General features: G+C 44.8%; 1 protein-coding gene across 4 annotated transcripts in view; it reads left to right on the top strand.

Moving 5' to 3' along the window:
- Positions 1–381: 381 nt before the first annotated feature.
- ep300b (EP300 lysine acetyltransferase b) overlaps positions 382–18,159 on the top strand; it is a 33,566-nt gene continuing 15,788 nt past the window's right edge. The window contains exons 1-19 of one of the 4 annotated variants that reach the window (XM_018738485.2): positions 382–3,022; positions 6,141–6,742; positions 7,054–7,230; positions 7,360–7,684; positions 8,056–8,175; positions 8,752–8,991; positions 9,098–9,209; positions 9,490–9,624; positions 9,796–9,913; positions 10,018–10,201; positions 10,482–10,559; positions 10,724–10,812; positions 10,931–11,056; positions 11,465–11,944; positions 12,261–12,473; positions 12,822–12,999; positions 14,117–14,235; positions 17,038–17,277; positions 17,418–17,506. In XM_018738485.2, the coding sequence (XP_018594001.2) occupies positions 2,932–3,022; positions 6,141–6,742; positions 7,054–7,230; positions 7,360–7,684; positions 8,056–8,175; positions 8,752–8,991; positions 9,098–9,209; positions 9,490–9,624; positions 9,796–9,913; positions 10,018–10,201; positions 10,482–10,559; positions 10,724–10,812; positions 10,931–11,056; positions 11,465–11,944; positions 12,261–12,473; positions 12,822–12,999; positions 14,117–14,235; positions 17,038–17,277; positions 17,418–17,506 (3,716 nt within the window). In that variant the 5' untranslated portion in view covers positions 382–2,931. The remainder of the gene's footprint in view (positions 3,023–6,140; positions 6,743–7,053; positions 7,231–7,359; positions 7,685–8,055; positions 8,176–8,751; positions 8,992–9,097; positions 9,210–9,489; positions 9,625–9,795; positions 9,914–10,017; positions 10,202–10,481; positions 10,560–10,723; positions 10,813–10,930; positions 11,057–11,464; positions 11,945–12,260; positions 12,474–12,821; positions 13,000–14,116; positions 14,236–17,037; positions 17,278–17,417; positions 17,507–18,159) is intronic. The other 3 variants (XM_018738486.2, XM_018738487.2, XM_018738489.2) reach the window with 3 other exon arrangements.

Consider the following 18,159-nt stretch of genomic DNA (forward strand, 5'->3'; position numbering starts at 1 on the left):
GCTTCTGGTGAGAATCAGCTATGGCTTTGATGTGAAAGCAAAAGAAGAAATGTTGAGCAGCGAACAGACAATCCCGCACCTGTGGTGAGCTGCACACCGCGCTCTTCACTCTCCGCTCAGTCACTTTCGCCACGGCCTTTGCTCTGCGTACACTCTAATAGCTGCGAATCTTGCTTGGGATTCATCAAGTTTCTATCTACAGCACATCTAAGCGCACAGGCGTGCAAAAGAAACTAGAGGAGCTCGATGTAGTGACAAGACTGCCCCCTATAGACAAGCACGTTGGTACTGCAGCTCCGAAAGAGAACGAAAGTCCTTTCCGGGAATTTCCGAGTACCAACCCCCCCTTCCAGCGCTGCTGTACCTCCAACCCTCCCCCCGTATGTGAGGAGTAGAAACAACAAGCCGCCATTTTGTTTGTGCGGAGAGACGGAGAGAGACAGGAGAAACCGAGAGACAGAACGATTTTTACGCCGACGATAGCGATTCCGAAAGCCGCCGGGCACACAACAGTGGCGGTGTAGTCTCGGAAGAAGGAAAAAACCTACATGAATGTGATGGAAGGAGGAAGCGGACAATAAAATGAAAATTCTCTTTTGAGTATCCAAGGAAGGTTTTTTACGGAGCTGAGAGGAGAGGCGGAAGAAGAAGACGATATATTAAACGGAGGAAAAACCTGCGAGGGAGCGGAGAAATTAAGATAGCTAATAATAAAACAAATAACATAATTGGCCGGTCGTCGTCAGGCGGAGAAGCGAGTGAAAGACAATAATGAAAACGCGAACCGTTAAAGAGCAGAAAGAAGGAAGAAAAACGGAAAGGAATTAAACTGAAGAAAAGAAAATTAAAAAGGATAAACGCGAAGGGGGATACCCATCACAAAGACTTAACGAACGGATTGTGAAGAGCCAGATATCTTGGGGAGGTGTACATTTTCTGGACCTGAAGCTTCCCACTTCTGAATAACCCATAATATTGTAGCGACCCCCCTCGATTTATCCGATTTTCGCTCATAGCTGTATTCTCTTGTTCTCGGGTGAGCTTTTTTTTTCCTCCCCCTTTGCTCGCCTTACCAGCTTGGTCGTTGTACGCAGTGTCAGATTATTTCTTGCTATATATGATTTTGCCCGGACAGGCAATGGATTTATAATATTCTTCTACTGCGGTTCTTTCTTCCTGTGAAGCGAACGGACAAAAATTGGTACCGACTGCAAGCAGTAGCATTGCCCTCTTCGCACGAAACATCGCTGCAAAATTAAACTGAAGATTAACAGGATCAATCGTAGACCAATTAGTTATCGGAATAATTGGGTGAAAGACACAAAAACTGAACCAGAAGGTTACCTTGTGCAAACAGAAACATTGATAGTGTTAAAAAAAAAAAATCGCTTCGTACGGACACCACGGTTTGACATTTTTGCAAACATTTTGCAACCCATTTTTTTTCTTGCATCCAGGAGCATGTACTCAGAGGGCGCAGGATTTTTGATAAATACATAAATAGGTCCGTGAACAGTGCTTTTCTCAACTAATAGACGGAGAATCCGCTCTCTCGGACGATTTCAAGTAGAAATTTAAGGCGCAGATTTTTTTTTTTGCAAGACGTTACGTTAGCTCTTAGCATCGCTGCTAGTCAGTGTGTACCACTATTGTGCGCTGAACATGCATGCGAATTAAATGCGGCCAGCCAGTTTAAAATGTGATGATATTTTCTTCGCCGTTGCAGCCGTTTAATTTTAGGAAAGCGTCTGTGTACTTTAGTATTGTGCCTAAAACTAATTTCTGCATTTCCAGTATTCTAGTCCCCTCGATGCGGCCGGCAGTCTTAAAATCGCAAATCTGTCACCTAGTAGCTGGTAACAAGGGTTTCCATTGAAAGAGCAGACGAGGGGGGTGAAAACTTTCTGCCGTGTCAATTTGTATTGTAGTCAAGTGGAATTGAGTTCGACAGGTTTCGGCTTGGATACAGACTAGTAATTCGTTTTCAAACGGAGGATTTGGTCGTACTATTTTTTTTTTTTTTTTTTTTTTTTTCCTTGTTCCTAGCCGCCCGACACCGTATTTTTTCCTTCTTTTGGAGCAGCGTAACAAACTACAAAGTTAAAGGCAGCAGCAATCGCCAGAGAGAGGCTGTATTTTGAGGTCCCCGTGAAAGCCATGCAGTGAAGTCGGACGGGAAGCAGCCACTACTCGCTCGCTCGCTCGCTCGCCTCCTCCTCGCTCACTCGGTCGGTCGGTTGTTTCGTCAGCTGCTCGTGCTGCGCGGTACCTTCGGCTCCTCACAATGGTCGCGCTGGAGTCTCGCTGCGCTGATTGCGATGGAAGCTCAGTCCGAAGCGAAGCCACATCCGCTCTGGGATTCCTCGTTGTCGTTGTATGAGGCGACCCCCTCTAAGTAGCCGTCGGGGTTCGTCCAGGTTGCAGTTTCCTCCTGAGGCCCTGCTTTCCCCGGCTGCCACGACTCCGCAGCGCGGCTCTGTCGGATTGATTGCTCGGTGTCCCCGCCGACGATGGCGGAGAAGACGGACGCGCCAGCGGAGGACAGGTCCTGGGACAATTTGAATTTCACCGTCGCCGAGGAGGCTACATGAGTTAGTAGAAGGCCGTTTCTGCAGTGTCTCTCCTCTCACCGATTGCACCTTTCCTCCTCAGGACTCCGCTTGTAAAGAAACGACACCATCGTCAAAAAATCGCGAGGGGAGGGGGGTGATACGCCGAAGTTGAAAGAGGGGCACCCAGGAAAGAGGAGCGAGTATTTTTACACAAGACTCCCCCCGCCCCGTCCCAAAAAGGAGGGGGAAGTCAGAGACGTTCAAAGAAGCGGAAAAAAAAATAATAAAGAGAACGAAGACGATCATAAAGGAAATATCCCCCCGTGTGTTTGTGGACAGTTTCTATATCATATATATTTTTTTTGTTTCGTTGAAAAATATGGCCGATAATCATGTTCTGGACTCCGGCCCGCCTTCAGCCAAGAGGCCTAAGCTGTCCTCTCCGGCGCTGTCTGCCAGCGATGGGAACGGTAAGTGTTTGTAAACCGTAGTGTAGAGAGAACATGAACATGTCCGAGTGCTGCTGCTGTGCCGTTTTTTGAGCGAGAAACTCGTGTCGTGAGTGTGTGAGGAAGTAGGGGAGTGTGTCGCTGCCGTAGGAGTTCCAGGCTCAGTCGTTGCCGTTCCTTCCTGTACCCAGACGAGACGCCAGTCGTGCGGGACGTGTCTGTCGAAGCGCTTCTTTCTTCTGCGTTAATATCATAGCTCTCTGGTAACGTGCAGGCTTGGCTAGGGGTGTGTGTGACAAAGGGTTGCAGAAACGTGGAAAAACACGGGGGGGCGGGGGGGGAGTGTGTCACCACCACTTTAACTTAAGGAGGTGTGCAACGTAACGGCTCAACATCTTTGTAACCCAAGTCGCACCAGTTCACACTTCTTATTAAAACAGATAACCACATATCTAGCTGCTTATGAATGTGATGTATGTATCCGCTGTGCACGTATTGCTGTTGTGGGCAGCAGGGCAGGTGGTGGTGTGGTGATCATAGAGGTGCCGTCTCCTCATCTGAGGGATCCCGGTCGCTCTGAATGCTGCTGCTGCTCTAGTGCTGTTGATGGAGGTGCCTGAATGGTCGCAGTAACCATACCCCCCTTGTAAAAAAAAAAACGGGGAGGGCGTTGTAAAGTTGATCATCCAGCCCCAAAAGTCAGCATGGATAAAGGAGTCAGTTAAACAAGTAAGTGTGTTTCGATTGCTTGTTGGCTCTACCTCTAGATCTGCTAGTGTCGCGGTGTGTCTTGCGCAGACTTGGATCTCTGCTGGTATCGGTGTGGAGAATCGGGTGTTTGGTGTGCCGCTCTCTGTGAAGTTGTTTTGTTCCCGTTCTGTCGCCGCTCTTGCTGGCGCGTGGTCCTGCACGCCTAACGTGGGGATCGGTGGGGGAGTTTGATTTCTGGGGGGGCACGGTGAGTTTGGCCTGCGCCTGCTCTCTGGTAGGACTGGGGTTCGAGTCCCGCTTGGGTGCCATGCGATGGACTGGCGTCCCATCCTGGGTGTGTCCCCCTCAAGCCTTGCGCCCTGTGCTGCCGGGTTAGGCTCTGGCTCTCTGCGACCCCGCTCGGGACGAGTGGTTTCAGTCAGTGTGTGAGTTTGATTTCTAACCTAAGCTCGGCAAAAAGTTGTTTGTGCATTCGGTGAAAAGCTGTGGGATTTCTAAGAGTGAAGAAGGGGCATCTTTTGCCAGTCTTCGGTGCTTGTTGTCTTTTTATAACGGTTACCAGTTTGTTTTGAATTCTCGGTGCTCTCCTGCAGGCGGCTTACAAACTGCCATCGTTTCTCTAGCAGTGGTATTTATAGGCTAGGGTTAGAGAATAAACTTCACACACACAACTGGCTGCGTTCAGATAACCTGCAGAATCTTTACATCCATCATATAAGCTTACCCAGTAGATTTCATTACTGTAGACAACAGCTTGGTTTAGATTCCATGTGTTCTACATTTTACACCGTCTTGGATGGTGTAGGAATTGGCTTTAGACATTATGTTTTAAGGTGGAAAGACAGATTTGTTTTTGTGGGTGTTTCCCTGTAGTCTCAAAACATTTTTCACAATCTGTGCAAAAATTCCACTCCACAGGCACTGTTACTTTTCACATGTTTGTCATTTGATGTTGTTTCTTAAAGGTTTTACTTGAACTTTTGTAAGTCACCCCAAGCAAGTGGCATTTTACAAAAAATGAGTGGGTGTCATTGAACAAGATATTAATTTTCACTTGCTCTCTCGCTCACCTTGTCCGTGTCAGGGTCGTGCGAGGCAGTCTGAAGCCTATTCCAGAAGCACGGGGTGCCGGGCTTGGTTTGCGAACACAAGAGAACATGCAAACTACACACATTGTGAGTTTTATTTGAACTCACAAAACTCTAGCAGTAACACGCCGACTGTCACCTCATGCCTCAGAGCAACAAAATACGAGGATAAAATCAAAAAGATAAATAATAGTTAGGGACGCCAGTTCATCGCAGGGTAAGCACATTAACTCTTTCACTCAAACATGACAAAATTTAAAGTGAAGTTCAAATGTCATTCTGACATTATTGCGCAAACGCCACCTTTATATATTTACATTTATTTATTTAGCAGACGCCTTTCTCGAAAGCGACTTCCAATGAACTCTATGTAGTGTTACCAGCCCACACACCTTATTCACCGCGGTGACTTACACTGCTAGATACACTACTTACAATGGGTCACTCATCCATACATCAGTGGAACATATCTGTGTTCTATGCTGCTGCTTGGTGATGAAATGTTTTCTGAGTCTGCTTACCGTGGATGCCGAAGAGCACTCATTTACCTCTCTCTCTGTGATCAAATTTCACTTGGCCAGAGCAGTGTGTTATGCCTTTTCTACATGCATGTGTGTAAAAGCACATTTCACTCTTGCATGTTAGTTGGTGTTTGCTTTTTTTTTTTTTTTTTTTTGTAGCTTCCCTCCAAGCTCAGGCTGCGTCTACTGGCTGTACGGTACTTTGGCGAAACTTGCAGCAGAAGTGGGAAGCATTTAGTTTATGGAGGTCCAAGGTGGATTTCCAGAGCATAAGGGCAAGAGTAGGGGGACTAGAGAAATGTTTATTCTTCTTAGTCAGTGCAAATCAGTGTAAGTCACCTCCATCAGAGCTGAATTTTTCAGATTCATCATAATTATTCCACAGAGGAGTATGTCTTTCGTCTTTATATACTGTCTATGCTTTGTATCTCAGCTGAATTCCTGTGCCACAAATTTTAGCTGTTTTTTATACCTTTGACATATACACCTGTGTCGTTAGACAGGGAGTATGCTGCATTTTTTGGTAACTCCTCATTAAGCTGTCATGCAGTTACCGCACTGTGAGTAGTGCTACGTTGGAGAATAGAGTTTCTGCCTATGGCTGCCGGAACAATCGATAGCGCACAGTAACGTGATCATTTGATAATCATTTAAAAATTGCAGTATCCTGCATGAGAGCATCAAACACTGTGCAACAGGTTGGTGTATCTCTGTGCCAGTATGTAACCAGGCAGCATGTTTAATGCCACCATTACCCTCCCACGGGCCTGTACGCTGTGACTGCCTCGCTCCTTGCTAACTTTGCTGTCTCTCTTTCAGATTTCGGCTCACCGTTCGACCTGGAACATGACCTCCCCGATGAACTCATTAACTCCACGGAGTTGAGCCTACCCAATGGAGGGGACCTGGGCCAGCAGCACACCACTCTGGGTGGAGCGACACTCAGTGGCCAGGACGCAGCAGCTAAGCACAAGCAGCTTTCAGAGCTTCTGCGGTCTGGGGCACCGCCAGTGCTTCCCTCTCCTCAGCAGGGGGCAGCAGGGAGCCCCATTGGGGGCAGCATGGGTCTCTTGGGCAGCATGAATGTATCCCCAGGTTCCACAGGAATGGCTGGGCAGCAGCAACATCAATCTCCCCAGCAGGCAGCCATGATGCACCAAGCCCCTGGGATGGGTGGCGGCATGATCAGGAGTATGATGGGAGCCCAGAAAGGAAACGGACAGTCAGCTTCTACACCTCAACAAGGCATGATGGGGGGTCAGGTCATGAACGGCTCTCCTAGGATGAATTACTCAAACCCAGGGATGGGGAGCAACAATAACCTACTGGCGGAGACCCTGCAGCAGCAGCAGGGAAGTCAGCAGTTGGGACAGGTTTCACAAGCCGCTCAACGAGGACAACAGCCTGGAGCACTGAACAAGGTATCTCTTCTCAGATGGTAACAGTAGTCACTGAACTCAACTGAAGCCAAAGATGGATCATGTGCAATTAAGGGGAGAGATGCAGTTTTTGAGGTTTTGCTTTACTTTGTGTGGATGGGATTTGGAGGCAATGGCAGAAAATTGAACTTGGGCTCCGTTATGACAGGGATAATTCTGTCAATCTGAAATGCTGTGATGAAATCTGAAGCTTCACAAAAGCGGTCTCGTTGACAAGTGATAAGTTCACCGCCGTAAAATTGATGTTTTCCCATTCTCCTCCTCTTTGTTCTGTGCCTTCTCTTTTCTTTCAGATGGGCATGATGGGTAGCCCTGGTCCCTATGGCAGCCCTTATGGTCAGCCTGCAGGTCAGGGTCTGGGTGGGGCTGGACTAGGCCAGCAACTACAGAACAAGGCAGGTCTACCCAACAGTCTGGCCCAGTTTAACCTGGACAAAAAGACGCCACCCATGCAGGGCATTACTGGCATGGTAATACAGTGTGTGTGTGATTTTTGCGTTGTTGCTTAACATTTTTAACATGTGCTTGATGCCTTCTTTGTTGCTTTGGCACCGTGCATTGTCAGCCATTAAAAGCACTTTCCCTCCCTTTGTGTCAAGGGCTCCCAGCAGCCCTCTGCAGGTGTGGCTGGATCAACAGCAGGCACCACGGGACCTGGGGCAGCAAGCAGCATGATGCCCACCTCTACAGTGGCCCCAGGTGGCTTGGGCACGGCAGCGACTTCTTCAGCACCACCCCCCACAGCTGACCCGGAGAAGCGCAAGCTGATCCAGCAGCAGCTGGTGCTTCTGCTGCATGCCCATAAGTGCCAGAGGCGCGAACAGGCTAATGGAGAGGTGCGCCAGTGCAACCTACCCCATTGTCGCACCATGAAGAATGTCCTCAACCACATGACCCACTGCCAGGCTGGCAAGTCTTGCCAGGGTGAGACCATGGAGACCAAGAGCTGCGGGAGGCTCTTTGGGATATATGTCTCTCTCTGTCTATCGCCTTTTAATTTTTCATCTACTTTGCATTGGCTTTTGTCTATTTCTCATAATTAACTGAGACTCCAATGCATTCAAGTTCAGCTCTCCATGATGTACTTTTCTTTATGTTTATTTTGTCTTATCATTTTCATTATTATGCTTTATTCACTTTACTATTATTGGCATTAGTAACTTTCATGCTTTACTGCATGTCCACAGCCAGCACACTCAGAATCTGAGAGCGTTCGGCATTTCCGAGAGTGTTGCATTGTCCGGAAGATTCTCATTTGCGCTTTACTCTCTGTGTCTTGCTCCTGTTGTGTTCAGTGGCCCACTGCGCCTCCTCACGGCAGATCATCTCTCACTGGAAGAACTGCACACGTCATGACTGCCCTGTTTGCCTGCCTCTCAAGAACGCAGGAGACAAGAGGAGCCAGCAGAGTGAGTGTCTGTATCTCTAGCTTCAGAATGAGGTTTGAGGGGGGGCTTCATTTCTGCCTGGCTCATTGTTGTTCTGCACTGTATTTGAATTATTATAAGGTTTTTGCCATGTCTCCCCTGCTTTATTTCTCCATGCTACAGCCATATATGTACAACTACAAATTGCAGCGCTTCTTAACTTTGAATTTCTGCTAATCTGCATGATTCTTTTGGCACCGTTTCTTGATATGAAACACTGAAATTCAGCAGTGAAAGAAAACTGATTTGTATACTGCTTCTTGGAATCTCTATAATGATAAAGCTGTAAATTCATATGTCTTGAGTGACGGTGAACCTCCTCCAGAGGTTACTAGAAAACAGGATTCATACTTTATGCCCAGGTTAGGCCTTGAGGAAATCCTGTGGTGTTCCACTTCTATTGTGGTCAGCTTTCATGCTGATTCAGTGACATGTGACATGCGTTTTGCATTGAAATGATTTAATTACTTAAAAATGAACTTGAATAATGATGAAATGGACATTTCACACTGAAGTTCTTTTGAACTGAATAGCATTGGTTTTGCCTTCATTTTGTCCCTGCAGCTCTTCTGGGCACTGCTGGTATGGGACTACGCAGCTCCTTGGGGGCTGTGCCTGGGGGGCAACCCAGTTCCCCTAGTCTCAACCCCACCAACCAAATTGACCCCAGCTCCATAGAACGGGCCTATGCTGCTCTGGGTCTCACCTACCAGGGTGCCCAGGTGCCCCCGCAGCCTCCTCAACCACAGCTGTCTGGCCAGGGGCTTCAGAGCCAGCCTGGCATGCGACCACAAAGTGCAATGGGTGAGCAAGAAATGTTTGTGTTTTGGGCTGGGTAGGTTCTGCTGACTCACTGTGCTGTGGGAGCCAGTTAGGGGCTTTGTCCTCATTACACTCTCCTCCCACCCAGCAACAATTGGGAATGCCATGGGAGTGAACGGAGGTGTTGGGGTCCAGTCAACTAACCAGCAACCTAGCCTCCTGCAGGATGGCATGTTGCACAGCAGCATGAATTCGCAAAGGTACGTCATTGACTTGTCACCTCTCTGCTTCATGCCTTGTTTTATCATAGCAACCCTAACAATCTGCACAGAGTTTGTCCTGTCTGTCAGCGTTTGTTGAGTGGTGGAACAATTGTATGGCCTTGGTTTTCAAACTTTTGGTTATCTTACTCTTATTCATAAACTTAATTTGTGTTATAACCAGTCTTTATTTTGCTATAATAGTAGGGGAAATCATGTCTTTTTTTTTTTTTTTTTTTTTTTTTAAATCCTTTCTCCTCACCTTCTGTTTCTCTCTCAGTCTGATGAATGACGGCAGTGCAGTGGGTGCTATGGGGTCCATGCCTACGGCCACACCACCGTCTGCAGCAAGCATTAGAAAAAGCTGGCATGAGGATATCACCCAGGACCTGCGCAACCACCTGGTGCACAAGCTGTGAGTGTCCCATAGCTGCCCTCCGGATAACCACCCTATCTGAAGTTTAGACCCTTCTTGCCCCCTCGTAGACCTGTTGTTAGAATATTTTCGGAAGTATTATCTTGAATTGTATATTAGGGTTGGAGAGAGCGAGTGTGTTTTATCTCCTGCCTCCCTTCTCATGAGTAGAGTACAAGCTATCTTCCCCACCCCGGACCCAGCTGCTTTGAAAGACCGGAGGATGGAAAACCTGGTGGCCTACGCCCGCAAGGTGGAAGGGGACATGTACGAATCAGCCAACAGCAGGGTGTGTGCCAGTCTTACTTGCTTAACTGTATTCACCTCAGTGCCCTTGGGATGGTACTGACCTCTTCCCCCCTCAACTTATCCATTCTTTAACTCTTCACCCAGGGGGAGTACTATCATCTCCTGGCAGAGAAGATTTACAAGATTCAAAAAGAGCTGGAAGAGAAGAGGCGAACACGTTTGCAGAAGCAGGGCATGATTCCCACTCAACCAGGCATACCACCTTCAGGAATTCCACAAGGGCCTCCCAGCATGGGGCAGGCCCCCATGCCCCCTGGACAGACCCTTAGTGAGTTTCAGTCCACGCTCTTGACATTGTGGGTTTTAGAGATGTGAATTATCTTAATTGTATAAGGATGGAAATGAATCAATGGTTAATGTACTGATTGCAGATCGTGGTTTTCTTGTTGTGACTAGGTGTGAAAGTCTTCTCAGTTCTTTGTAAGTTGTCTTTGGTCTGAAGTCACAAATTAGTTGTCTGAGGATTCTTCTCTGGGATTTTGTAGGTAGGTATCCTGCAGAACCACTTTTTCTTCACTAATTTTTTATTTTTTTTTTTTCCTCTCTAGACGGTCCACACTCTGATTCTTCCATGGTTCGTTCTCCCGTGCCAAGCCAGATGGTAAACCGGATGCAGAACCCCACAGGTACGCAACGCTTCTCCTGTCCCGAGAATACAGCTTCTAAAGCAGAGCTCTTGTGTAATTAAAAGATTTAATCTTGTATCTTCACTGCAGTTTGCTTGCATAAGTATGTGTCTGTGTGTGAGGTTAGGTTTTCTGTATAAAGGTGTCTGTTTTATTTGCCAAAGCAGGTATAAACCAGTTTAACCAGTTGGGAATGCAATCCCTTGGCCAGAGATCCACACCACCACTTCAGCTTGGATCTGCTATTAACCAGGTAAGTGTCCTGTCCCTGATGACTAATATCATGCAAATCTTCTTACTATTTCTCAAATGTTAAAATGAAATGACTGAAGTAGTTACATTGTTAGACACAAAAAATGTCTGTCTTCCAGATGGGTATGGGGGTACCAAGGATGGGGCAGCCCAGCATTGGTCAGCTGCAGAATCAATATCTGCCCACTGGTCAGTGCTCAGGAACAGGGCCAGGGCTTGGGGCTGGCACTGTTGGCATGCCACAGGTGAGGGTTGGGGTTGTACAGGACTTGTAGGCACACGTAGAGATGGGCACGTGGGAGGGCAACTTGGGCATGTATGCATTTATACTTGTTACTCTTTAGCTAATGACTGAAGTAGTTTTGAATAGATAGATAACATTATCTGGACAGCTTGATGCTCTGTCCCAATAATGACAATTTCAACCACTGATGGGGGAAAAACCGACAAATTCTATTGCCGTGGATTTCAATTACTCACTTTGACTGTGATGCCCCATATTTTTCTCACTGAAAGATAATGTAAAATACTGAAATGGTTCATTTGCGTCTTTCAATGCCATGTTATATGAAAGTGCTCTTTCGCATCAGTTGATCCGACTTTGGAATTGTATGCAGAAGTCCCTAACTTGCACTTTGTCTTCTCTTTCTTAGCAAACTCAGATGTCCACACCACCCCCACTTCCTGTTAGCAGTCCACTCCCTCAGCCAGGTTCAGTGAATAGTGGGGCATCTGTGGGCCCTGCGGGGTCTGTCACAGGAGGCGGCCAAGCTTCTGGCCTCCCCCTGTCTTCTGGCTCATCACAGCCTAACTCCCATCCTCATTGCCCTCCTCTACGGCAGAACTCGCCATCCCCTGCACGCAGCCTGACTCCTACACCCCACCACACGCCACCAGGCTTAGCTGGCTCACAGACCCCCCAGCCTCAGACCCCCACACCACCCCAGTTGGCCCCACCAGCTCAACAGCAACAGCAGTTAGCTCAGTCAATGGGACCTGGGGTTGGCCTGGACAAACCTACTCAGCTACAGCAGCAGCTGGGAGGTGTCACGTCTGGAGTTCCCCAATCAGGGCTGGCGTCCTCTGTGTCCACGCCAACAGCCCCCTTGCCACCTCAGCTCCCACGTACGCCGGTAAATATCACTATGATTTCCTGCACTTTCTGCCCCATTATTCCTTATTGTAGCGTCTTCATCTAGTATTACAACTTATATGGTTTTACTCTTTAGATTTTTAATACTGTATGTTTAGCACTACAAAGTAGGTTAATTGTATTGTTTAAATACACGGAAGCAAAGTCTTTTCCTGGGTATTTGTCTTTTTTTTTATACATGTGTGGCTGACTTGCATCTTGTTCCTACTGTTCTCTGTTCATTTTTTTTCTGGCTCCTTCTAAAAAGTCAGTTACCTTGCCTCTGGTAACCTGTCCTTTGTTCCCCAACCGTGCAGCTGTCCCAGAGATCATCCCTGACGGCAGACGGCCAAGTCTCCACACCAGCATCTGTCAGCAGCGCTGATGCGAGCTCCCAGCTAGCCACGTCTGACACGAAGATGGAAGTCAAGCAGCAAGATGAAGAGGAGGAGGAAGAGGTGTCAGATGGGAAGGTCTCAGGAAAGAAGGTTGCCACACATGCAGATGGGAAGCCTGAAGAGAAGCCAGAGGTTGGGCTGGGGATGGAAAGGGGTGGGACTGGCTAGAATAGATAGAATCACTGCAGATAAAGGTTCAAAACAAGGCTGTCAAGTCAGCAAATTTTGCAGTTCATTCTGGACTGCAAATAGAAAATGACAAATCCAGTTAAAGTAAAACTTTTTTAATGCACTATTTGCAAATCGGAGCAGTAAATATTCAGAGAGCAACAACTGAGTTGACCACGTGCATAAAATGACCATGTTTGTCAGATGTTACATGCAAAATATGTTCATGCTGAATATATTATAGTTTATGCCACTAAATTGACAATATTTTCCATAGAAATTTCTTCTTCACTCACTCTTCCATCTTCGTAGTTGAAGAAAGAAGAGTCAGCGGGTGAACGATGCAAAGTGGAGCCCATGGAGATGCTGTCAGGAGGAACAGCAGAGGACAGAAAATTGGATGTGAAGGTGGACCCTAAAGAGGAAGAGGAGGGGTTAGGGACAACTGGCACACTCAGTTCTACCCCCAGTGTGCAGAGCAAGAAGAAAAGTAGGATGGCTGTTTCATCATGATTTAGTTTCTGATGTGGGTTCTTTCTATGTAGTAGCAAAAGTTGTCTTCAAAATCTAGCCCTGGTGCATTTGTGGTACCAGCGTTCCTTCATTCCCACTTCTGTGTGTGGGAGTAATATGTTGTATCCTCACCTTATTAATACAGTTGGGTCTGGAAGTCTGTAACTCAATTTGTTTATAAATTGAAATAACTTTTACCTCTTAAGTTAGTCAGTAAGAACAACCTAATGAAAATGGCCCTCACTTTATCCGTGGGTTACTAAATCCTCAGTTTTTACATGGCCACTAGATTGGCTGCCCAGTGGCTGGATTATAGTTTTTTTTTCTTCACTGATGCAGATTATGTGTTGAGTAAATGAACTGGGCTATTTAACATAATCTGCACAAGCCCATTAAAATATTTCTTTTTAGCTTTTTTTTTAATTTTTTTTTTTTTTTTGCTTTCCTTTAGTCATCTGCTACTTATGAACTGATCCCTTGTAACCGGTATCTATATTTTTTTGTGTCCTTTTGTCAGTGTAAGCACTCAATTCACTGCTCTCTTTTTGTGTACACAAGCAGTTACATTTTCTTAGTTGAACTGGTTTTAAAAAAAAAAAACTCAACATTTTCATTCAAGTAAACTATATTAATACTAAAAATTGCTTAATTTCTGAAAATATTCTCAAGAATCTCCTGTTCAGTCCCAATAGCTCTTCCTTTTATTGCATAAACGTTTGTCAGCTTGTGGTTATCAGTAAAAGCTTAATACAGAGGTCCCTCAGTTAGTCTGAGAACATCTTGGATAGAGTTATAATACATGGAAAAAAATACTTTCTAAAATACAAGTAATTGATGAGAAAATTATCTTCAGAAGTTCACAGCGTTTGAACATTTGTTACGATGTTCCATTTGTGTTTGCTAGGTGTGTCTACATATAATTAGGCGGATTATTGATTATATTTTGTAAGGGGGCAAAATCCTCAAGTGTCCTCTTTGTTCCAGTTTGTCTCAAATGGACTTGTGTGTATGTGTATTTTTTTTATTTATTTATTTTTTTTTAATTATTAAATGACTCACAGCAACACCTCCCCCCCTGTCTTTTTGCTTGCCAGTCTTTAAAGCAGAGGAGCTGCGGCAGGCCCTGATGCCCACTCTGGAGGCACTATACCGCCAGGACCCTGAGTCGCTGCCCTTCCGGCAGCCGGTGGACCCCCAGTTACTGGGAATACCCGTACGTATTCGAACTAGTAACCGAACTAACCTGGTAAGGGACTGCGCTGGCTTCAATTTTTGCTTCCTTTAAGAATCTCCATTATTCTTTATCTGTAGTAGCTCCTTTTTCTTCCTTCCCTTTCACCTGCACCCTGGCTGTCTTTGCCTTCCTCCTAATTCATTTCATGTATGCAAGAGTTGGAGTGAAAGGGTATGAAGTGTAGTAGACTTAGGCCAGGCCAGTAAGGTGTCTGTGTTCCATCTTGCGGAATTGCTGGCTTTGCAGGCGATTGTTGGGCGCTGGTGTGCATGACCTCCATAGTGAGGTTTTGTGGTGCGAGGATACGAATTGTGCTTGTGTGGTCTTGCGTATGAACACATGCTTGCTTCTTTCCAAACTCCTCCTTTTATTCTCTGACCAGATTTTTCAAATAAAATAAGGTGAAGCTAAAAACGCTTGTAGAATATCAGCCGGCTGACTGGATGTCTTTAGAGGGGTTAGTTGAGAAGCTTCTTAAAGTTGCACTACAGCAACAAGAGGCAACCTTAAATGCAATGTACCAAATCATTACTAAGTATGAAATTGAACAGAGAACATGTACACTGAAGTTTTGGAGTTGAGAAAACTTCTATAAAATGTGAACTGTTCCTGTGGTAGCTGTTTAAGCTGTTTATTAGAGGCTTCCTGTTGCCTGAACATCGTCAGTCCCTTAATCAGCTGCCATTGCCAGATATCTTTCAGCAGGTCAGATGACACTCTGACCTTAGTATCCATCCTCATATGGAGAATCCATTATCAAGCACTCTTAGATGAAATGTACTCAAGGTAATTGTTCTTTGGAAAATAAGAAATGAACCCCAGCAATGGCTTAATAATTTGGGCATGTCTGTTACTGACGAACGTCAACTTCCACACGACTGGAAGATACGGATTCATTTGGCGTTTTTAGCCACGTCCCTTATTTGATTTGAATAACTACTTTTTCTTTTCTTTTTTTTCTTTTTTTTTGCAAGCACTGAAAGTCTTCAATCTTTTAAGATTATTTTGAAATGCTTAGTTAATAATACAAGCTTCATAATCAGTTCCTTGCCAGTTGTCAGTGTTATGTTTGAGTGTTGCCTCACAGCCTCGTGGAGAAGTGTGCCATAACATTTTTCACTGAAACTTCTGACTAGAGGTTTTAAACACAAGATGTAGCACAGTAACAGCAGAGTAACAGTCTGCCAACACTGCACCTGCCATCTGAAGGTCAATGTTGAGAGAGAAGAGTAGTTCATGCATGTGTTAGTACAGACAAAGGAAAATAAACAATGTCGTGAGACATACTCTAGTTTTAATACCTTGATTGTGGTCTGGCATGTCTTAATGCCACTTTAACTGGATGATCACAGTACCAATTAATGTGCCACCATTTCTCGCCCATAATGTCTGTTAAACTTGTGTTCCGGAAATGTGGCCTGCAGATCAAAAGTAATTCCCTCCTCCTTATGTAGATGTGTAGACTGCAACTAAGTTTGTGTCATGTGATTTGAACAGTTGATAACGATTAAGGTTTTTCATAGTAGAATTTGTAGTAAGTAATTTTTCTTTTATTACATTTTGGGATACATATGCCAGCAAATGTAATGCCTTTGAGTTGTATGAGAGTTGTATGCATGTCCTTGTCTCTGAAGTCCATGCTGCTCATAGAGCTCTTGATGTACAGATCACTTGACACTAATACTGGTAATGAAGGTGCTGATGGCAGGGTTTTATAGCTAGGTTCCCATACAGATTGTCATGCTTCTCCTTTGGTGGCTCAGTGTACCAGTCCTGATGTCCAAGTGCCGTGTTTCCGAAGTTAACGTCAAAAAAGCCACAGAGACAGCATAGTACTGTATAGAGGTGCAGTTTCACAGTTGACTCCAGGCATCCCGTATCAACCCATAACAATTCCATCTTATCTGAATCATTAAAGTATGAATTACATTCATAGAATGTATACAGTAAAGATTTTTTTGCAGTAGTCACTTTTCATTCACTCGGATCAGTTTTTCTTTTAGTGGCAGCCTTATTGAAGTTGAACAACTACATGAATATGTAAGCATTTATGAGTTAAATGGACTGCATGTTAAAAGCTTGAAAGAACACAATAGAAAAGGTGTAACATGAAAATCTTGGGCAACAGGACTGGATTATCTTTTTTTTAATCCATTGATCAATGTTTTGCTGAAGAGTGTTTTTTTTTTTTTTGCTGTAAAGACTTAGCACTTGTGCACTTGGCTTTGAATGTGCTGCTTGTGCTTTGCTGTCCGCTGTTTGGTCAGTGAATGCTCTCAGCCATATTGCCAGTGCTAGTGTGTGTCTTTATTTGTACCTATAGACTCCTTCCATCTGAACTTTGCACTCAGTTGTCATCTAGATTTAACTGAATGCTAAAGGCTTGCTTAGGAACTGATCAGAATATTAATTATCAGTATTTTCATAATGGCATGTTACCACAGATAAAATATGCATTGAAATTATTGCTATTTGGGTGTAACAATTAAAATAAACAAATCCTATAAGGAAAAGATGGGCTGAAATAGATGAAAAGTCTATAAACTGATAACTGATTTCGCTGTCTCGGAGTAATGTTGAAAAGGTGCAAAGTTAAAAGGAAGGGGGACTTTTTTTGTCTGCATGTAAAATTCTCTGCAGCCTTCAACATTTGTTCCCCTGCACCTTCTTCTTTCTTCTTCTCGGGTTAACGTCCACAACGATGACACCTGTCCTGCCTCCAAACTCTCGTTGCTGTGCCATTTTCTACATCGAATCTGCGGGGGATACTTTGAACCTCAGGACTACTTTGACATTGTGAAGAACCCAATGGACCTGTCAACTATCAAGCGCAAACTGGACACAGGACAATATCAGGAGCCCTGGCAGTACGTGGATGATGTGTGGCTCATGTTCAACAATGCCTGGCTCTACAACCGCAAGACCTCCCGTGTCTACAAGTACTGCTCCAAGCTGGCTGAGGTGTTTGAGCAGGAGATCGACCCTGTCATGCAGGGTCTAGGCTACTGCTGTGGCAGGAAGGTACATGTATATTTCAGTGAAAGTTGGAGATGTCGGTGCATGGAACAAGGATTTGGCCTCTCACCTGTTTTCCTTAATGTTTTAATTAACACTTATACCCCCCTGTTTCTCACCTGCCCCTGCCTGTTACTTTCCCGCAGCTTGAATTCTCTCCTCAGACCCTTTGCTGCTATGGCAAGCAGCTGTGCACTATTCCTCGTGACGCTGCGTACTTCAGCTACCAGAACAGGTAAGGGACGGACACTAGACCCAGACATGCCTGCACACCCAATCCTTTCCAAATTAAGTGCAATTAAATTTTTCAGAATACACACATACTTTAGTGAAATTCAAGAATGTTGTCTTTGGTCTAAAATACTTAATCATATATGAATTTTGTTACAATTACAAATAGCTGTGTACAGTTTTTATATATGGGCACACACCTGTGGGCAAAGCAAAAACTGCATGTATCACATATAGCAATAGTTGTATAACAGCTGTTTAAAGTTTCTGTTGCTTTGAATGGCTACCCTTCAGTCTCTTCCATTTTAATATCATGGCTTATACAGACATTGACATTTATAAAGGGGGTCCTGTTTTGCGATAAATATTACCGTCAAAATCAACAGAAATTCTTTTTTAAAAATCAACTCAATAGCAGTAGTTATAAAAGTGTATTTACACAATAAATCTGCATGTACAAAATAGATTTTTTTTTTTTGAAGTTCTTTGCAGTGCACTCCCTTTGTAGCTCAACTTTCGGTTAATTCTAGTGTAGAAGGTTTGGTGTTAAATAGCCAAAATATATACATTTAACTATAAAGGACCCTCTTTAAAATGGACTAGTGAGATGGTGAAAAATTTTTTATTTTTGTCATTTTTGCATATTTATACCACCCC

The sequence above is a fragment of the Scleropages formosus genome, chromosome 3 (genome assembly GCF_900964775.1).
Source record: "Scleropages formosus chromosome 3, fSclFor1.1, whole genome shotgun sequence".
Lineage (NCBI taxonomy): Eukaryota > Metazoa > Chordata > Actinopteri > Osteoglossiformes > Osteoglossidae > Scleropages > Scleropages formosus.